Raw genomic sequence first — 17,686 nt, 5'->3', positions numbered from 1 at the left:
CTTGCAGCCTGATATCCTCAGGTGGGTCCTTTTTAAAATTGTGCTTTTGCCATCAGGACCCTTCCGCTTTGGAATGACCTCACAGAATCAGTGAACTGCTTTAATTTGCTTTAAAAAAGATTTTAAAGATTTCCTTTTTGTCATTGCACATGCTGTTGTCTTTTATGAGCTTTGTCTGGTTATCATCTTTCAGATGATCTGTTTCTTACTTATGGTCTCTCACTGGCGTTTATCATTTATTGTCCTCTTCTGTTTTTTCTTTCATCTGTACTTTAATTTGATTATATCTTTATGTATGTCTGGCTTTCTGTTTGAGTATTTTGCTTTTGTTTGTTTGTCTGTTTTTAAAAAGTGAAGAAAAACTGTAAAATGTCCCAAAATAATGGTGTAAATTCATGTTTAGATTCATCAAGCAATATCCTCAGACTCCTGTGTTATAGCCTTGATCCACATTTGAATGAAAATAGCAAGTATCCATTTTTGACTTAAGCCATCCTTCTAAAGAAGTGCTTTAACCAGTCAAGACTTGGAGGAGTCACTGCTGAAACTCTGTGGAGCAAACCGTTGTAGAATTTATGCTGGTGGAGAAAATCCCACAGAGGTGATGAAAAGATACCTGGATGGCATTACCAGCCTCCCCGTCTCTCTGCTTTTCTGTCAGTGAGGATGTGCGCGCTCGTGGCTTCACCGTGGTGGTGGACATGCGTGGAAGTAAGTGGGACAGTGTGAAGCCGGTGCTGCGAACGCTGCAGGAGTCGTTTTCCTCCAACATCCACACGGCGCTGCTCATCAAACCTGACACCTTCTGGCAGAAACACAAGACCAACTTGGGCAGCGCCAAGCTCAGCTTCGAGGTACGTTACTGCAAACTGAAGATCAGCTGTCACTAACTTAGTGCCAGATCTGCTGCTGATGCCACCTGAAGCATTTCTGCTGCCAGTGCTGTTAAACTGAGAGCCGCTTTTAAATGAAGAACTACTGATTCTAAGTGAAAAACCTGCTAATGTTAGTTCTTCTTCTAAAAATACCACTGTATCACACACTAAAACTACAGCTAAATATTCATGTTACAGAAATACTACTACTACTAACAGCCTGTATGTACTGTAGTACAACAACCCAGTTTTCCACATTCCTCTGCAGTATGTCACTAACCTGTCTCTGTCTCCAGACCAGCCTGGTGTCCGTGGAGGGTCTGTCCCGGCTTGTCGACCCCTCCCAGTTGACCTCTGACCTTGGTGGCTCATTGGAATATGACCATGTGGAATGGACTGAGCTACGTCTGGGCCTGGAGGAGTTCTCGGGGGCTGCCACACAGCTGCTGGCCCAGCTGGAACAGCTAGAGGCCGGACTGAACCGCATACCAGAGCCCCAGGATGTCGACGAGGCCCGCAAGTGAGAGTTTTTTTTCTCCTGTATTTCCCATGTGAGCTTCACCACTGACCTGCAAGGTTACACACAGTTGGTGTGGATCTGCAACACTTCTTTAAACTCCAAATCTGGGCATTGATCTTGGTGGCAGATTAGTTCTTCAGGTCATTCAAGTGAAGTTAACATCCATATTTCTCACTCCAGGCTTCTTGAGGAACACAGTCGTCTCCGTAACACTATTGCAACTGCACCAGTTGATGCCCTCGACCGAGAAGGGCGGAGCTTACTGCAACGTATGCGCCTTGGCCCTTCCCATGGTGATGCCTCCACTGAGGGCGGTGGGGGTGGCGGCAGCCACGGCAGCTGGCTGTCAGGCGGGGCGGACTTCCAGAGCGTGGCTCCAAAGGTTTCGTCCCTGCTGGACCGGCTGCAGGCGGCTCGTACCCATCTGCTGCAGAGCTGGAGCGACAAGAAGCTGCACCTGGACCAGGCGCTGCAGCTACACCTGTTTGAGCAGGATGCCACCAAGGTGAGGTTTACACCATAAAAAGCCAATATGAAACCAAAGTGTTTGGAAGTAGAATAAAAATCTGTTTGCTCTGTTAATGTAGGTGCTGTCACGTTTCTCAAATGACTGACTTGAGTTCTGCAGGGTTCTCCCATGTGTGCCACAAACATCGTGTTTGTTTTCATGAGAACAAAGCTGCAAATCACAACTGACATGTTGCAAATTAGGTGATACGTGTTGCAGACAGGAGGAGCTGTCAACTCATAGAGTGAAGTACAGACACGAATAAAGATTTTATAATGATCCTTCTTGTAGAATAAATGTCTGTCGAGCCGCTGGGTGACAACACTTTGAGCCACTTTTGCATTACCTGCACCCGTATTCACACATTGCTTGGCATCTTTCACATTATGGATGATGACTCTTGTTTTATGGTCATTGAATTAATTGCAATAACTTTTGGGTCAGGTTTGCCGTACCTTGCTATCATGCTGTGCATTTATTTGCATTTTGTTTTATGTCCCTTATATTTAAGTTTTGCAGCACTCACGTTCATTTTGTTGTCCCTTACATTAAGTTTTGGATCCTTATATTGAGGTTAAATTAAAGCCTGTTGCATAATGTTCTGAATTTGTTCTTAAAATTTTCATCCCTCGCATTAAGTTTTACATTTTCTTTCCACCACGTTTTGAATCCCTCACTTTGGTCTTGGCATCTGTTGCAGTTAATGTTGTTTATGTTATCTTGGACAGATGTGGCAGCTGTGCTCTAACCTTTCTCCTCCTCTGTCTCAGATGTCTGAGTGGATCGCTCACAGTAAAGAGCTGTTCGTGCAGAGTCTGGCAGAGGTCGGTCAGAACCACCAGCATGCTGTCGACCTCCAGACGCAACACCAGCACTTCACCGCCAACTGCATGGTCAGTCGAGTACATGCATGTTCGTGTGTGTGTGTGTGTGTGTGTGTGGAGTGTTTTTAATGAACTGGTTCTGTTTGCGCAGAATGGCAGCGTGAATGTGGACAGTGTTGTCACCGTGGCGGCGAGGCTCGCAGAGGCCGGTCATTACGGTGCGGAGCGGATCGCCATGGTTTCGTCGAAGTTGCAGGAAGACTGGAAGTCCCTGACGACGGCGCTGGAGGAGCGCAGCAACACGCTCGCCATGGCAACCGGCTTCCACCAGGGGGCAGAACAGGTGAGTCATACACGTTTGCCTTTCTCCTCTTACTTCACATTGCATCAGCCAGGTGATGCTCACAAGACTAAACATCTACCTGTCTGTCTCTACCTGCTCAGTTCCTGCATCGGGTGGAGGGCTGGGTTCAGGTGTGCTCTGAGGGGTCACTGCCATCAGCAACAGCAGAGCTGGAAGCTGCCATAAAGAAGCACCAGGAGCTCAATGAAGAGATCTCTGCGAATTACACACAGGTACCTGTCTCTCCATCTGTCTGTCTCAACACATGTGTGTGCTCGACACCTGTCTCTCTGTCTTTGTGTCTCACCACCTGTCCTTCTGCAGGTCAGCGAGAGCGGTAAAGCACTACTGGACGTTCTCCAGCGTTGCCCAGCATCAGATTCTGATGACTCGGCGCCCAAACCAGACTTCACTGCCGCCACGCACAGCATCATGGGAGTTCTACACCAAGTGATGCAGGTACGTCCCACATCCTCCATACTGTGCATCCCAGGCCGAACACAGATGGACTGATGCCAGTTTTCTTCTGTTATTCAGGGTCACCATGAAGTGGAGAGGGCGTGGCAACACCGCAAGCTCCGCCTCCATCAGCGCCTGCAGCTTTGTGTGTTTCAACAGGATGTTAAACAGGTATGACCTCCAATTGAAATGCTGATCCAGTTTGAAATATGGATGATGTATTCAGAGCCAGATACTGATTAGAATCCACTTTAATGTCAAAAATAAAATTCTTATAATAACCATACATTAAATTGAGTATCTGGGTGCTTTTGTTTTCTGGATTATGTGTGAATTTGCTTTCTAGATCATCTAGAATTTTAGATATTTTTGTGTATTTGTATAGTAAAAGTTGTGCATCATTTAAAGTAGAAAAAAAAATCACAGTTTAGGTGAAAGAATCAATGGAAGAAATGAACAGATTAAAGATGAACTACAACAAATCACAGCTGAAACAAAATAAGCAGTACATCCTTGAGCCACTCTAAGGGACTCAAAGACTGTGAATAGACAGAAGAACACAAACAAAGTCTCCTTCCTCACTGAGAAACTGTCCATGAAAAGCTTTTAGAGCCACAAAGAATCTTCAAGACATCTTCTTTTCAATCTTTTAACTTTTCAAATGCCCCCAAAAGATCTTGGCAATGATGTTAAAACAATTTACAAACCATTTCTAGACCTCAGAGTTAAGAAAATATGAGAATATTTATCTATGAATATCTGAGACTCAGATTCAGGGTCTCCCTCCACCTGTTTGTCGCTCAGGTGCTGGACTGGGTGGAGCAGCATGGCGAGGTTTTCCTGAACAAACACACCGGCGTGGGGAAGTCTCTGCATCGAGCACGAGCGCTGCAGAAACGCCACGACGACTTCCAGCAGGTCGCACAGGTAGCATGAGCTTAAGTCTAAGAGGCGCGCACGCAGTCGTCCTTTAACTCGGTGAGGCGCAGCCGCAGCGTGTTAACTTCTTTCTGTTTGTCAGAACACGTACACCAACGCAGAGAAGCTTCTGGAGGCTGCAGACCAGCTGGCTCAGTCTGGAGAGTGTGAAGAGGAGGAGATCTACCAGGCGGCCCGAGACCTGGAGCTCCGCATGCAGGTATGTCTGACAGGGGGAGGTGGGGGCTGTGTTGTTGTCACATGCTGTGAGTCTGTGTTGTTTACATTGTTTCTGTGCCACAGGCCTTCATCCAGCGCGTTGAACAGAGGAAGCTGCTGCTGGACCTCGCTGTGTCCTTCTACACGCATACAAAGGAGGTAACACACACACACACACACACACTCAAACACACTTTTAAACCACACTTCGTTATTAACACTCACTAATCTTCCTCTCTGCTCCTCCTTCTCAGCTGTCAGCGTGGATGGAGGGACTCCAGAAGCAGCTGTCCTCAGATGTCCTCATCTGCCCGGACACCGTGGAGGCTCTTCAGGCTCTCATCAGCCAGCAGCAGCAGCAGCAGGCCAACACGCAGGTAACGAGCCAGCTGTGACTTCTGACCTTAACTCTAACCCTGTCATAACAACCTAACACCCGCACCTGACCTCTGACCTGTCACGTCTAACCCTCACACTAACCCAAGATCTAACCCTAACCTACAGGAAGCTGCGATGAGTGTCATCCGGGAGGGAGAAGACCTCATCCTGCAACTGAGGTATACACACATACACACAGAGTGGGTGTGTTCAGCCACAGTACTGCAGTGCATGTCATTATTCTGGATGTGCGTGTTTTCTACCTCTAAACAGCTCTGTGGACCTGTGTGGGTTTTTTTGGTCTGTGTGAGTGTGTTTGTTTTCTGGATTATGTGGAACGTGTGGGCACTTGTTTTCTGTATTATTTAGAAAGTCCGTGTGCAACTTTGAATTTTGTGTTAAACGTGATTATTGTATCTATGCAAAAAGAAATGGATGAAATTAAAATCGACTCTATTAGTACATCAGAGTTAACTAATGCAGACGTGGTACCGAGTGAGCTTAAGAGGCACTCAGAAACCAAACATCCCTTCAGAGACAGTCTTTGCCCACTTCAGCTTGAGGCAGCAGCACTGATGATATTTAAGATGCCACAGAGGCTATTCTTTCACTGATATGACTTCAGGTTAGCCTTGAAATTTCACTTGCCCTTTGGTGTACATCGAGAACAAAAATCTTAAAAACTATAGAGATAAATTGGGCTGAATTTGTGCAAAATTTATCACCTGGAAAAATCCGTGTTTGGAAGAAATTGTGTGGTAAAACGAGAGCTGACCATAAAGATGAAGCTGTCCATTTACTGGTTGATCTACATTCCCACCCCCACCTGTGACCACCAGCTGTGGGTAATGAATAAAGAGCCTGGAGAAAGAGTCTCAAATGATCTTTCCATCAATAGTGTATATAATTATTCATATAAAGTATATATAACACATAGATTGCTGTGTGGGTGCTTGTTTTCACTACACAGGGCAGTTAAGAGGCCTGCGTGATGCTGATTTCTATTATAATTATAGTTGTGTTTGTTTTCAGGTTTTCATAGCCTTTGTGTTTGTTCTGTATAACTTAGTGCAGCCTGTGCAGGTGTGTTTGCTTCACTGTTCATGCAAACTCAGAGGAGTGTTGTGGGTGCCTTTGTTTTAAGGTTTGACTAATGTGTGTAGGTGCATTTGTTTTCTGATTTGTATAATCTGCAGGAATGTATTCATTTTCAGGTCCAGGCACTTTTGTTTGTAGCTTTTTGTTTGTTTTCATATCTCTATAATGAGTGGGCGGGTTTATTTCAGGCCCCAGGGCAGCTCGGTGGCCCATGTAGAGTCAGTGTTGCAACAGCTGGAGGAGTCTCACGTTCAGCTGGAGGAGCTTTTCCATCAGAGGAAGATCCGACTAGATGTTTACTTGCAGCTGCGCATACTGCAGCAGTGCACACTGGAGGTTAATTTGCATTCTACTTTTCTACCCAAATTTCTCCTCCTTGCAGGTGCTTGGAAAGGTGAACTCTATGTTTGTCTTGCTTCCAGGTTACTGGGGAAATGGATGCATGGAAACAAGACCTTCAGAAACAGTCCCAGGACTTTTCCACTGAGAAACTAGCATCACCGAGGCTACCCGATGCAAACCAGGACAAGCTAGCCCAGGATAAGTTAGCATTGGGCCAGTCACGGCTAGTGGAGGCCAGCCCCGAGGCACTAACATTAGCACAGCAGCGCATTCACAGGTAAACAGGCCAAGATGATGTTTTCTTCCTCACTCACCACAATAACTCTGGAGGCAGGCTTTGATTCATAGATTAATGATTGAACTGCAGGCACATGGAACGGAGGTTGGCTATGAACAACATGATTTATGAGGTCATCCAGCAAGGTCATGACCTTCAACAGTACATCACAGAGGTCCTGGCATCAGGTAAGAAATTCACTCATTCAGTTTACTTTTGCTGGCTGTCTGCAAGGCTGAGGCAACCAATTAAACAGAAACATCTTCATATCGACAGAAACATACATCATGTTCTTCAATGACGTAATGTCTGCTCATAAAAGGCGACCCATGATTGAGTCTTGTGGTAGAGTACAAGGAAAAAAAACAGGTTATGTGACTCTCCTTTACAAATTTTAGAGGTTATTCATGGCTTAGAGTAAATCAGTGAGTTTGAGCGCCTGGGGCCCTTCAGTTCATGGGGTTCTCTTGTTAGTAGCTGAAAGGGTTTCTGGATAGATAAGTTTTCAGGTCACAAAGGTATTTAAAGGGTTTCTTGTACCTAAGAGATTCTAGGGTCTTGTGGACACAATGGATAGCACTAAGGTAGACCAATGTCCTTCCTAATAGTGTATCACTGATGAGCTCCAGGTGTTAGAGTGTTTATAGTGATTCTTGGGTTTGTTTAGAGGTTCCTTAGTGGATTGTAAAAATCCCTTAATTGGGTTTGATTTTTCCTTAAGGGTTTTTGAAAGAAGATTGCTAGTGGCTGGGGATATTTCCTCAAAGAAGGGACCTTGAGACGTTTCTATTAATCATGTGCTGAGTGTTTTAGTGGGACTTGAGGGGGTTCTAAATATCTTGGGTAGTGCCCTGCTGGTCTTTGAATGGATTTTTCAAAAGACGTTTTGTTGATTATACTCGGGTGAGTCAAGATGTTCATGAATGGATTTGCATCCTCAAGAACTCCTAAAGGTTCCTCTAGTAGTACCCAAGGGGTTCTAGAGATCACAAACAGTTGTGTGCCCCAAGGAATTCTCAGAGGTGACTGAGTGGATCCCAAGTCTTCCAATGAGCGTTTCAGAGGTTTCCTCGGATGCTTGTTAGTATTCAAGTGTTCCATGGGGGTGGATTTAGAAGTAGTTAATGTTCCCAAATAAAGATTGTGTGAACAAATATAACAGCACTCACTCTGGTTAAAAAAAATTATAATCCAGGTCAAGTATTATAATTAACATCATAAAGTGTAAATCAACTTCTGAACTGACACATTTCATCAATTAACACTTGCACTTCGAAACAAAGCAGCAAACCTAAACAGACACAAATGGCTGATTACTGCGTACTCATTCAATCATAGGCACAATAGGGAAAAAGGGGCCGTTGCTGCAGCCCTCATTTATTATACCTCATGTATTGTGTCAAACTGTGTGCGCTGAGAGTGTTGGGTTAGAAAACTAACCGCCTCTCTGCAGGTTTGATGGCGTCAAACAACCACAAGCTGCTACTGCATTGAACAAACTGGTTTTGGAATTCTTTTGTTTGCTGGGTGCCACTCTCATTCATATACTGCCTCCCAAAGTTGCCCTTCATTCACCAAAACTTTGAGAAATCATCCTTTAACCTCGTCCTTTAACATCTAAGTCTAGCCTTTGGGTTTGGGTTGGGCTTCCTGATGTTACCATTCAGTTGCAGTCATATGTTTTTGCTTTGCAGTTTTTCTGTTAAAATCTTTCCCATTTGGGTGTTCCACATAGCTCAGACGTCTATAAAAAGTGTGGACATTAACCAAACCCTAACCCTAGGTGGGCTGCCATCACTGACCAATCTAGGGTTAGGGTTGGGGTTTGCTTTAGCCACATACCAGACAGATGTTTCATTTCAGATGAAGTTTTATACTCTGGGTGGACGTTAACCATACCCAAACAACTGACCCAACTCTATAAGGGTGACTGGTGACTGGATGAATATTAAGTGGTTAAAAAAGTTTAACATGTACTGTAATGTGTGCAATACTGTGCTGCTGTATCTAATTATGAAATGAACTATGACTCAATTAAATATATTTATTTTTCATTCAGCAATGGGCTGAAGAAAGTGTTGTCAGCCACACTTCGAGAACCCTGTCTGGTTGGTTTTGCAGAGGCAACTGAAGAGGTAGTGATGATACTAAAACAGGCTGTGTGGTCCTTGAAGTGCTTCCAGGCTTTCTGGTTTCAATCCAGGGCTTGTAGTTGTACTTGAGGGGTTTTTTGGCTTTCCTTGAGGGGCTAATGAGGGCTTTGATGGCGTCAAACAACCACAAGCTGGCAAAAGGCCGAACAGGCACGAAGCAGAATAGTCCAGGACAGTGGCAGTACAATGGCATGTTGATTATGTTTAACCTCCAAAGAATAGAAGAGAATTGAATGCAGCAGAATAAAATAGAAATCAGTCAGCACATTTGATGCTCCTGCGTAGCCTCTGTCTGACCACTTCAGGAACACACTGATGATATTAAGGGGGGAGAAAGGGGGGCAGCAAGGATAATGGGGGAGGGGGGAAAGGGGGATTGGTTGCCATGGAAACTGCTCTCTGAAGCACACAGCTGGTCCCCATAGAAACCAGCGTATTGAATTTGCCATGGAGACACACACACACCAGCAAAAACTCGCATCGGTTCATGCATGCATACACATATGAACAGAGATATACACACACAGCTGTCTGATTATACTTGTGGGGACGTTGGCAGCCAAAACGCCCTCGCTTTGAAGGTCTAAAATGTGTGTATGTGTGTGTGTGTGTGTGTGTGTGTCAGGTATCGAGCTCTCAGAGGCAGAGGGAGGCATCTCCTCACAGGTGGAGGAGCTGCAGTGCCTCCTGCAGGACAAACAGAAGGAGCTGCAGCAGATTGCAGATCACATACACACACACCTGGAGCAGAACCTGCAGCTGAGACACCTGCAGAGCCAGGTTAAACAGGTAACACACACACACACACACACACACACACTCATGCACGCATATGCCAGGTGCCAAGTGGGGACTAACAGTGATGATGATTACCCGTCTGTGTCCCCGTGTCTCTATCTCAGGTGCTGGGTTGGATCTCAGAGGGGGAGGTCATGCTGTCGTCCTGCATGTTGAATTCCAGCTGTTTGTCTGAAGCGGAGCAGCTCCAGCGGGAGCATGAGCGTCTCCAACAGGCCATAGAGGTTATTGCACACATAATACAAAATTACACTCCAATTACCATAACTAATAAAAAGGAAAATTATTAAATGACTTTTACATCAGAAGTATGCTAAAATATCAGCTTTCTAAATGGGCATTTGAATACAGATGTTTTTGTTATTTACCCACCTTATAGAATCAAAATCAAACAGTTTTTACAGTTTGTCTTTACAGAAAATACAGACTGCATTGCTTTTTATGGGGCTCATAAATAGAAAAACAAAACAAAGCAATACAACAGAAAAGAAAAAGCATTCAATAAGTAAAGCAGAAAATATTTACAGCCTTACTTTAACCTTGCCCTTTCTAAGTAATTTACATACAGAATAACAAATTTAATAAGTGTGGCATCAGTTTATCGCAGCACAAAATGCATCAAAATCTGAGCAGCTTACCAGCTCAGCTAAACAGATTCCTATGGGAACCCCTGCATGACAGCGAATAAATGACCCTGCCCTCATGCAGAGGATGAGTCTGATGTGTTTGCAGTACATCACAGCAGTCAGCTTTAGAGGTTACCACAACAACAGGGACTCTCACGCACAAAATCCTCCCAATGGATTAATGGAATTGAAGTGGATGTGCTGTGCCTTGTCTTTCTCCATCTTTCTCCAGTCTCTCCTTCATGCTGACTCCCTGCAGAGGACCCATCAGGTGGCCCTGGCTCTGCAGCAGAGAGCAGAGCTGCTGGTCAGGTTAGTCAATCTATGATTAGCAATGCTAGTTAGCTGCAAATATCAAATTATTAACCACTAGTCTCATTAAGTTCCAGTAAAGTCTGGCTTTTAAAGAAAACAAAGAAAGTCAGAAATACAGACAGTAGTGTTTTAATAAGGCTAATTTTACCTATGTTTTGTACCTCAATACATCCTTTGTACTAAAGTTATATAAACCCATGTATCTAATGTTAACTGTTACTTTAGTGCATAAAAATTAAATTGTACAGTAAATAAATTGAATAAATGAACTTATTTGCAATAAGAATCAAAGCAAAAGCCAGAATGTACTTTATGTCTCATTGTAAGGTTTTTATCTCAAATTCAAACACGTAGAGAAAGCTAACATTTCCAAAAAGGATCATTTTTATAAAGTTCAGTATTATCAGTTAAAGTTGTAAGATTAAAATGTTACATTTATTGAGGATGGCTAACCATCTCACTGTTTAATGATTAATTTTTTTCTGACTGAGGCAAGTTATAGAAACACAATCCCAATTGTGCAACTTCTCTGCTTCCCTCCTCAGGTCAGGTCACTATGACCCTGATGCAGTGAGGTCTTGTGCCCAGACGGTGGCGCTGCACTGGCAGACACTGATGCTGAGGATTGAAGACAGGCTTAAATTAGTCAACGCATCCGCTGCCTTTTACAGGACGTCACAGCAGGTAACGCTGACTGAGTGTAACGCCACAGACTTAATTCAGTGGTTAGCAAACTCATAATAGATGACAATTAAATATCTGTATCTTAAATGAAAAAAATAATTAATTTGTTAGTATTTTAATAAACTAATTGCAAAACACATTGGTTATACATGATGAATAAAACTTAGTCTTTAGGTCCTGTAAATATTCCAAACTGAAACTTCAGTGATCTGAAAATTCAGAGTAGAAAGAGTAACAGCTTATTTTTTTCCACTTGTGAATGTCCTGTTAACATGACTTTAAATAAAGATCTATGAGGAAAATGCATTTTAACCATTTTAGTTGCAACACTGAGAGTGACCACAGGGGGACAGTAGTTGTGGAGATGGGTACCAGCACCAGGGATGGTCATGAATGATTATTAAATTATATTAAACAAAAGTCAAATAGTTTGTGACGGTTTTTATTTTTTGTCTTAAAATATATTTTTTTCTCTTGTTTTTACTGGTGCTTGGTAAGATGTATATATGTAAGTAGAGCTAGTGTATCACAACTCTGCCACAACTATACAGTGGTTTGGGATGGAGGGCAGTCTTTGAAGAACAGTCAAGGAATTCTCAGTGAATATTGGAAATGGTTTGAAATGCTCTTCCCTACCTGCACCTTATCGGCTATCTTACAATGAAAGTCTTTTTTTTTTTTTGTGCTCCTGGTTAGATCATTAATTAACACTCTGAAATTCCAGGTGGTGCCAGATATGTTTGCACTGAAAGTTTGTTACGTGTGTACCTGCCTGTTTCCAGGTGTGTGGTGTACTGGAGAGTCTAGAGCAGGAGTACCGCAGGGAGGAGGACTGGTGTGCAGGAGGAGAAAGACAGCCTGAGCAGCTGCTGCCGCTCATCAGCAAACACATGGAGCAGAAGGAGGCATTCCTAAAGGTGAGAAGTGCTGGAAAACCATAACAAACTCTAAAATAGAAATGTCCAACTTGAACAGTCCTGATTTGTCTATCTGAGAACTTCAGGAGCATGTCTGAAAGTCGTATGCTCTGCAAGCTGTTTGAGGCAGTTATTTGTAAGTGCCTGTCTAAACAAATGTGAAGAGAATCACAAGTTCAATTTCCCCCAAAACTGCTCAGCTGCTTAAATTGACTTTGGATGTAGTAAGCCAAGCCTACCACTATGAGCAGACACGTCTTCCACCACACAGCTCAAACATGAACCTCCACTGGCATACAGCTGGCCCTTTGAGGACCAGTAATAATAGATTATAGATTTCTATTTGGGATTATTTGAGTGCCATGTCTTCCTCTGATAACATCTCCGGTGTTGTGCGTCCGTGTTTACAGGCATGCACTCTGGCCAGACGGAACGCCGAAGTTTTCCTCAAGTACATTCACCGCAACAGCGTCACCATGGCTACTATCTCTGGCCACAGCGTAACTGTCTCTGGGGTAACTGGGGTTACAGAGGTTACCGGGCACTCCAGGGTGCCAGAGCAACAGGTCAAAGGTGAACAAACACAAATATACAAGCATTTATTAAATAAAGAAGTACAGTGGAGTCGGGATGGCTCCCTGAGGAATGCCACACTTAACTGGTTTTTAAGTTTATGGACTTTATAGTAGTAATTTACCTTACCCAAATGTGTGTGTGTGCTCAGGGATCCTCAGTGAGCTGCTCCAGAGAGAAAACAGAGTTCTTCATTTCTGGACTTTAAAGAAACGTAGACTGGATCAGTGCCAGCAGTATCTGCTCTTCCAGAGCCACGCCCAGCAGGTAGGCGCTGTCTGCTAAATTGTTAACACTGCTATTTATTCTCTTTAGGTTTGATTCATTGAATTAACAACATCATATATACAGTCATGATGGTTGGTGCAATAGGTTGTGAAAAGAGTAAAAGTGTAAAATATCCGATGCCTTTTGATTCTCAAACATGCAAATGTTGCTTCCTTTTTCACTCTTACACAATAGCAAATTAAATATTTTGGCATTTAAACCATTGCTCATAAAGGTTCCTCTAGTAGTACCCAAGGGGTTCTAAAGCTCACAAACAGTTGTGTGCCCTAAGGAAATCTCAGAGGTGACTGCTCATAAATATAGTATTTTCTTCAAGTATATCTTCTTGCTCCAGCCTCTGACGGGGACGGTCGCATTCTATCTCTCTCCCTGCCCTCCCTATCTTTCCTGCTTGCTGCTTGCTGTGAGAGCGTCTCTTGCACACTGTTCGAATAAGAATAAGATTGAGAGCAATATGGATTTGGCAAACTGGGCCTTCAAGACCATGGATCGAATTTTTTCCACTATGAGATCTGGGAAAGGGGAGCCTGCGTGTCCGAGTGGAACAGACCCGGTTGGATACGTCATCGACTCTTGGAGCTCGTGGAGACCTGTGTGCTTCTCGGCCCTAGAGGTGGAAGACGTGGAAGACGCTTACATATTTGGCTATCTGGTAGCGGTATCTTTTCTGTTTGGGCTTGGAGGATACCTGATTTACCGTGAAATCAAGAAAACCTGGACGGCAGTTCGACATCTGCAGAGGCTGCCGACCCAGGTGGATGGGCTGACCAGAATGGTACAGACTCAGACTCAAAGCCTGATGAACCTGAGCCGTAGACTTGGGGAGTAGCAGGTGAGAGGGGTTCGATCTGGAGATAAGGTACGGTTCTGCTCAGTGAGGACGGTAACTAATGAATTTGGATTATTGGATTTATTGAATGGTTTCCCAGTGAGACTGAAGGCTGTTGGAAAAACAAGCAGCCTGTTCCAAAACAACACCTGCATTATCAGAATTCGGCTCCCTAGCCGGCCTTGGCTGGCAATCATATCTCTCCAGAACTATGTGTGAAGGCCGCTATCCCCCTCAGCCCTCTCTGTGATTTGTGAAGCTGGATCTGGTGTACCAAGGCTGCTGATGAACTTCCATCACTATCAGCAAACTGTTTGCCTGGGAGCTGGCATCTGGGCTCCACAATGCCCCCACCCTCTCGTCTCCGTCTGCGTCCCCTCCTGACCCTGACCCTACCCACCATACTGCTATCCCGGCTTTATATGTGCAATATGCTTTTTGCTGAGGTGTTTTTTGGAACCTCGTAAGGTGTTCTTTATGAACACAGTATGAGATGATTTTTTTGAACCTAACTATCCCAATGTATCTCTTTCTGTCTCTCTGCTAAAGGTAGCGCCGTTGTGTAACGGTTGCATGACCTCAGACATCTGTCCCCCCCTGTCTGTGTTATGTTTTTGTTTTGGATGGATGTTCTGTTAACTGTAATTTCCCCATTTGTGGGACTAATAAAGGCATTCTTGATTCTTGATTCTTGATTCTTGATTCTTGATTTATTGACACCTTTGTGCTTTGCAGCTTGATACATTTTTCAGTGTTTTCTGATGTTGTGGTGACCAAAATACTAATCAGTTAACTGAAATTTGCTTTTCTCAAGAAAGGGCATTATTTTCTAAATGCTACCTGTAAAGTCTTACAAACGCTATGATTGTTCACATCATATTTTGCTAAATGTTGGCTTTGAGTTGGGGCAGGACATCTGTCTAATGTGTTCTTTCATTGTAGGCTCTGGATTGGTTACAACAGTCAGGGGACCATTACCTGGCCACCCACACATCACCTGGGGCAACAGTGGCTGAGACGCAAGAACTGCTGAACCAACACAGAGAATTCTGCATTTCAGCGAAGGTGTGTTTTTTTCTGTTTATGCAGAGTTCATGAAAATTTATGATCTATAAGACATTAAAGACGTCAATATCAAAAACTAATGGAAAACTGAAGCCTGCAGGAAGAGATTTATTGACATTTATGCCATTTTTTAATCTACATATTGTAGCTGTATAAAACAGCATTTCCCAGTAACATAATTAATTACTTAATGTATCCTGGGCTCATGCTTAGTTTGCTCAACAGCCTTATGATGCACACGCCGAGGGGCCAGTGACCCTTTGGCCAGAGCATCTGTTTGAAGAATCTGTTAATATTCGGCTGCTTGAAAGCAAAGCAGCTAGAAACTAAAGCCGTCTGTGTACCAATCCACCTGTCAGCTCTAGAAGCCATATGCCCTTGTAATGCAGACTTTAATTCTTAAGAGGTGAGGTTTTGGCCCTTCAGTGTTGCCTTTTTTGGACAGAAAAATACACAAAACAACCACTGAGGGATGAAAAATTACACCTTAATGTAAAAACACCAACCGAGATACATGAAATGATGAAAGAGGTGTAAATAAAATCAAAGAACCACAAATGACCACTATGAGAAGCAAACAACCACTAAGCGGCACAATGTGATCAGAGAGATGCTGAACAGCTACAAAGAGACCACTGAGAGATGCAGAATGACTAAAAAATATGCAGAAAATCAGTTGGATTTACCAATTTTATGGATTTTATCCTGAATATGATTAAAATCAGGAAAAGTAGTATAATGAAAATGAACTGGAAGACCACATTTTGTTGTGAGGTTGAATTTAACTAAAATATGACTCCATTTCTGTCAGCATACGCAGGAAAAAGTTCACCTGCTGATCCAGCTGGCTGAGAGCATGTTGGCTAAAGGCCACGCCCACCGCACAGAGCTCCGCCGTTGCGTTTCCACGGTTGACAAGCGCTACCGTGACTTCACTGTCAGGATGGGGCAGTACCGCCACCTGCTGGAAACGGCGCTGGGAGGCTGCTCACAGGTAAACGAACTGATGGTGGAGAAGGAGCATTGAAAAATGAACTTGATAAGAAACCACTACTAATGTGTGAACCTTTGGATATACGGTTTATTTCCACATAAAAGAAGTTACTCATTAAACAATTCTAAGGTCTGCGCAGAAAAAGCAGATTTTTGAATTATTAGCAACATCTAAGCTACTAATGTGTGAAATTAGAAGTCAAAATCTGCTGCTATACTTGTGTAATTATTAAAACTCTGAAAGGATGTAAATGCAGAGTTTACATTCTATGGTGTCCCGCTCAGGACAATAAGGACTTAGAGCTGGAGCTGATCCCCAACAGTCTGTCCGACTCGGACCCGGAGGTCAACCTGTCCGACCCGAGCCACCAGGTCAGCGATGAGAAGAGACGCTCTGCTCGCAAGAAAGAGTGAGTACTGTTAATATCCATGTGCATACTCCTGGTAGCAGTGCTGCTGCAGCACTGTGATAACATCTGTGTGTCCCCTCAGATACATCATGGCTGAGCTCCTTCAGACGGAAAGAGTCTACGTCAGAGATCTGCAGGAGTGTATCGAGGTAGATTCACAGAATTCATAGTTTCAGACAGAAAAATTACTGGTTGTGAGACCACACAGTCCTAAAAAAAAATACTGTGTTGTACTTCCTGTTGTTAATGTTGTTACATGCTGCAGACGTACCTGTGGGAGATGACGAGCGGCTCAGAGGACGTCCCGCCTGGCCTTGTAAACAAGGATGACATTGTGTTTGGAAACATCCAGGACATCTACGAGTTCCACAACAGGTACCATTAAATGTACTGCAAAATATATGCTGAATATACTGCAATACTGCAATGCATATACTAAAGTAGGAAACTTCCAGGACATCTGTGAGCTCCGTGAATTGTAAACATCCATCCATCCATCCATTCGCTTCCGCACATCTTGTTAAGGGTCACGGGGGGGGCTAGAGCCTATCCTAGCTGTCATAGGGCGAGAGGCAGGGTACACCCTGAACAGGTCGCCAGCCTGTTGCAGGGCCAACACAGAGGGACAGACGACCTTTCACACTCACATTCATGCTCTCATTCACACCTATGGGCAATTTAGATTAGCCAATTAACCTAACCCCAGTAAGTGCATGTCTTTGGAATGTGGGAGGAAACCGGAGTACCCGGAGGAAACCCACGCAAGCACGGGGAGAACATGCAAACTCCACACAGAGAGAGGGAGAGGCCTGGGCCAAGGTGGAATCGAACCCAGGCCTTCCAGATGGTATTCTAACTGTGAGGCAGCAGTGCTAACCACTGCGCCACCGTGCTGCCCAATTGTAAACATCTCCAAACTATATATTAGGTTCCATGCAGGTCCATAACTGTTAATAAAAGAATATTATAATATATAGAGAGAGCAGTACAAATTTTCTAGGTGGTCATGGAGTACTCTGTGTTTTGCAGTATTTTCCTGAAGGAACTGGAAAACTATGAACAGCTTCCTGAGGATGTTGGACACTGCTTTGTCACCTGGGTATGATTTTCTTTCAGGTTATGCCTATATTAAAGAACTGCAGAACTGAGCAAAATTAATCTGTATGTTTATTTCGTTCTCAGGCTGATAAGTTCCACATGTACGTGACGTACTGCAGGAACAAACCAGACTCCAGTTTACTCATCCAACAGCATGGCGTGGCATTCTTCGAGGT

At 43.8% G+C, this 17,686-nt stretch overlaps 1 protein-coding gene across 1 annotated transcript in view; it reads left to right on the top strand.

Annotated features, from left to right (window-relative positions):
* Positions 1-17,686, top strand: part of LOC115796119 (kalirin-like) — a 61,420-nt gene that overhangs the window by 12,024 nt on the left and 31,710 nt on the right. Inside the window, exons 4-33 of the mRNA XM_030752377.1 lie at positions 662-854; positions 1,172-1,395; positions 1,576-1,900; positions 2,674-2,796; positions 2,879-3,070; positions 3,172-3,303; positions 3,395-3,529; positions 3,608-3,700; positions 4,334-4,456; positions 4,551-4,667; positions 4,751-4,825; positions 4,921-5,043; positions 5,171-5,223; positions 6,331-6,478; positions 6,565-6,761; positions 6,852-6,949; positions 9,540-9,703; positions 9,817-9,936; positions 10,571-10,650; positions 11,199-11,337; positions 12,120-12,254; positions 12,665-12,827; positions 12,979-13,094; positions 14,887-15,009; positions 15,821-16,003; positions 16,288-16,412; positions 16,495-16,561; positions 16,678-16,787; positions 17,442-17,511; positions 17,595-17,684. Coding sequence (XP_030608237.1) covers positions 662-854; positions 1,172-1,395; positions 1,576-1,900; positions 2,674-2,796; positions 2,879-3,070; positions 3,172-3,303; positions 3,395-3,529; positions 3,608-3,700; positions 4,334-4,456; positions 4,551-4,667; positions 4,751-4,825; positions 4,921-5,043; positions 5,171-5,223; positions 6,331-6,478; positions 6,565-6,761; positions 6,852-6,949; positions 9,540-9,703; positions 9,817-9,936; positions 10,571-10,650; positions 11,199-11,337; positions 12,120-12,254; positions 12,665-12,827; positions 12,979-13,094; positions 14,887-15,009; positions 15,821-16,003; positions 16,288-16,412; positions 16,495-16,561; positions 16,678-16,787; positions 17,442-17,511; positions 17,595-17,684 — 4,036 coding nt within the window. The remainder of the gene's footprint in view (positions 1-661; positions 855-1,171; positions 1,396-1,575; positions 1,901-2,673; positions 2,797-2,878; positions 3,071-3,171; positions 3,304-3,394; positions 3,530-3,607; positions 3,701-4,333; positions 4,457-4,550; positions 4,668-4,750; positions 4,826-4,920; positions 5,044-5,170; positions 5,224-6,330; positions 6,479-6,564; positions 6,762-6,851; positions 6,950-9,539; positions 9,704-9,816; positions 9,937-10,570; positions 10,651-11,198; positions 11,338-12,119; positions 12,255-12,664; positions 12,828-12,978; positions 13,095-14,886; positions 15,010-15,820; positions 16,004-16,287; positions 16,413-16,494; positions 16,562-16,677; positions 16,788-17,441; positions 17,512-17,594; positions 17,685-17,686) is intronic.

Source organism: Archocentrus centrarchus, chromosome 2, assembly GCF_007364275.1.
Source record: "Archocentrus centrarchus isolate MPI-CPG fArcCen1 chromosome 2, fArcCen1, whole genome shotgun sequence".
NCBI lineage: Eukaryota > Metazoa > Chordata > Actinopteri > Cichliformes > Cichlidae > Archocentrus > Archocentrus centrarchus.
The sequence above is the reverse complement of the archived record's forward strand: the minus strand, read 5'-3'. Positions and strand labels throughout refer to the sequence as shown.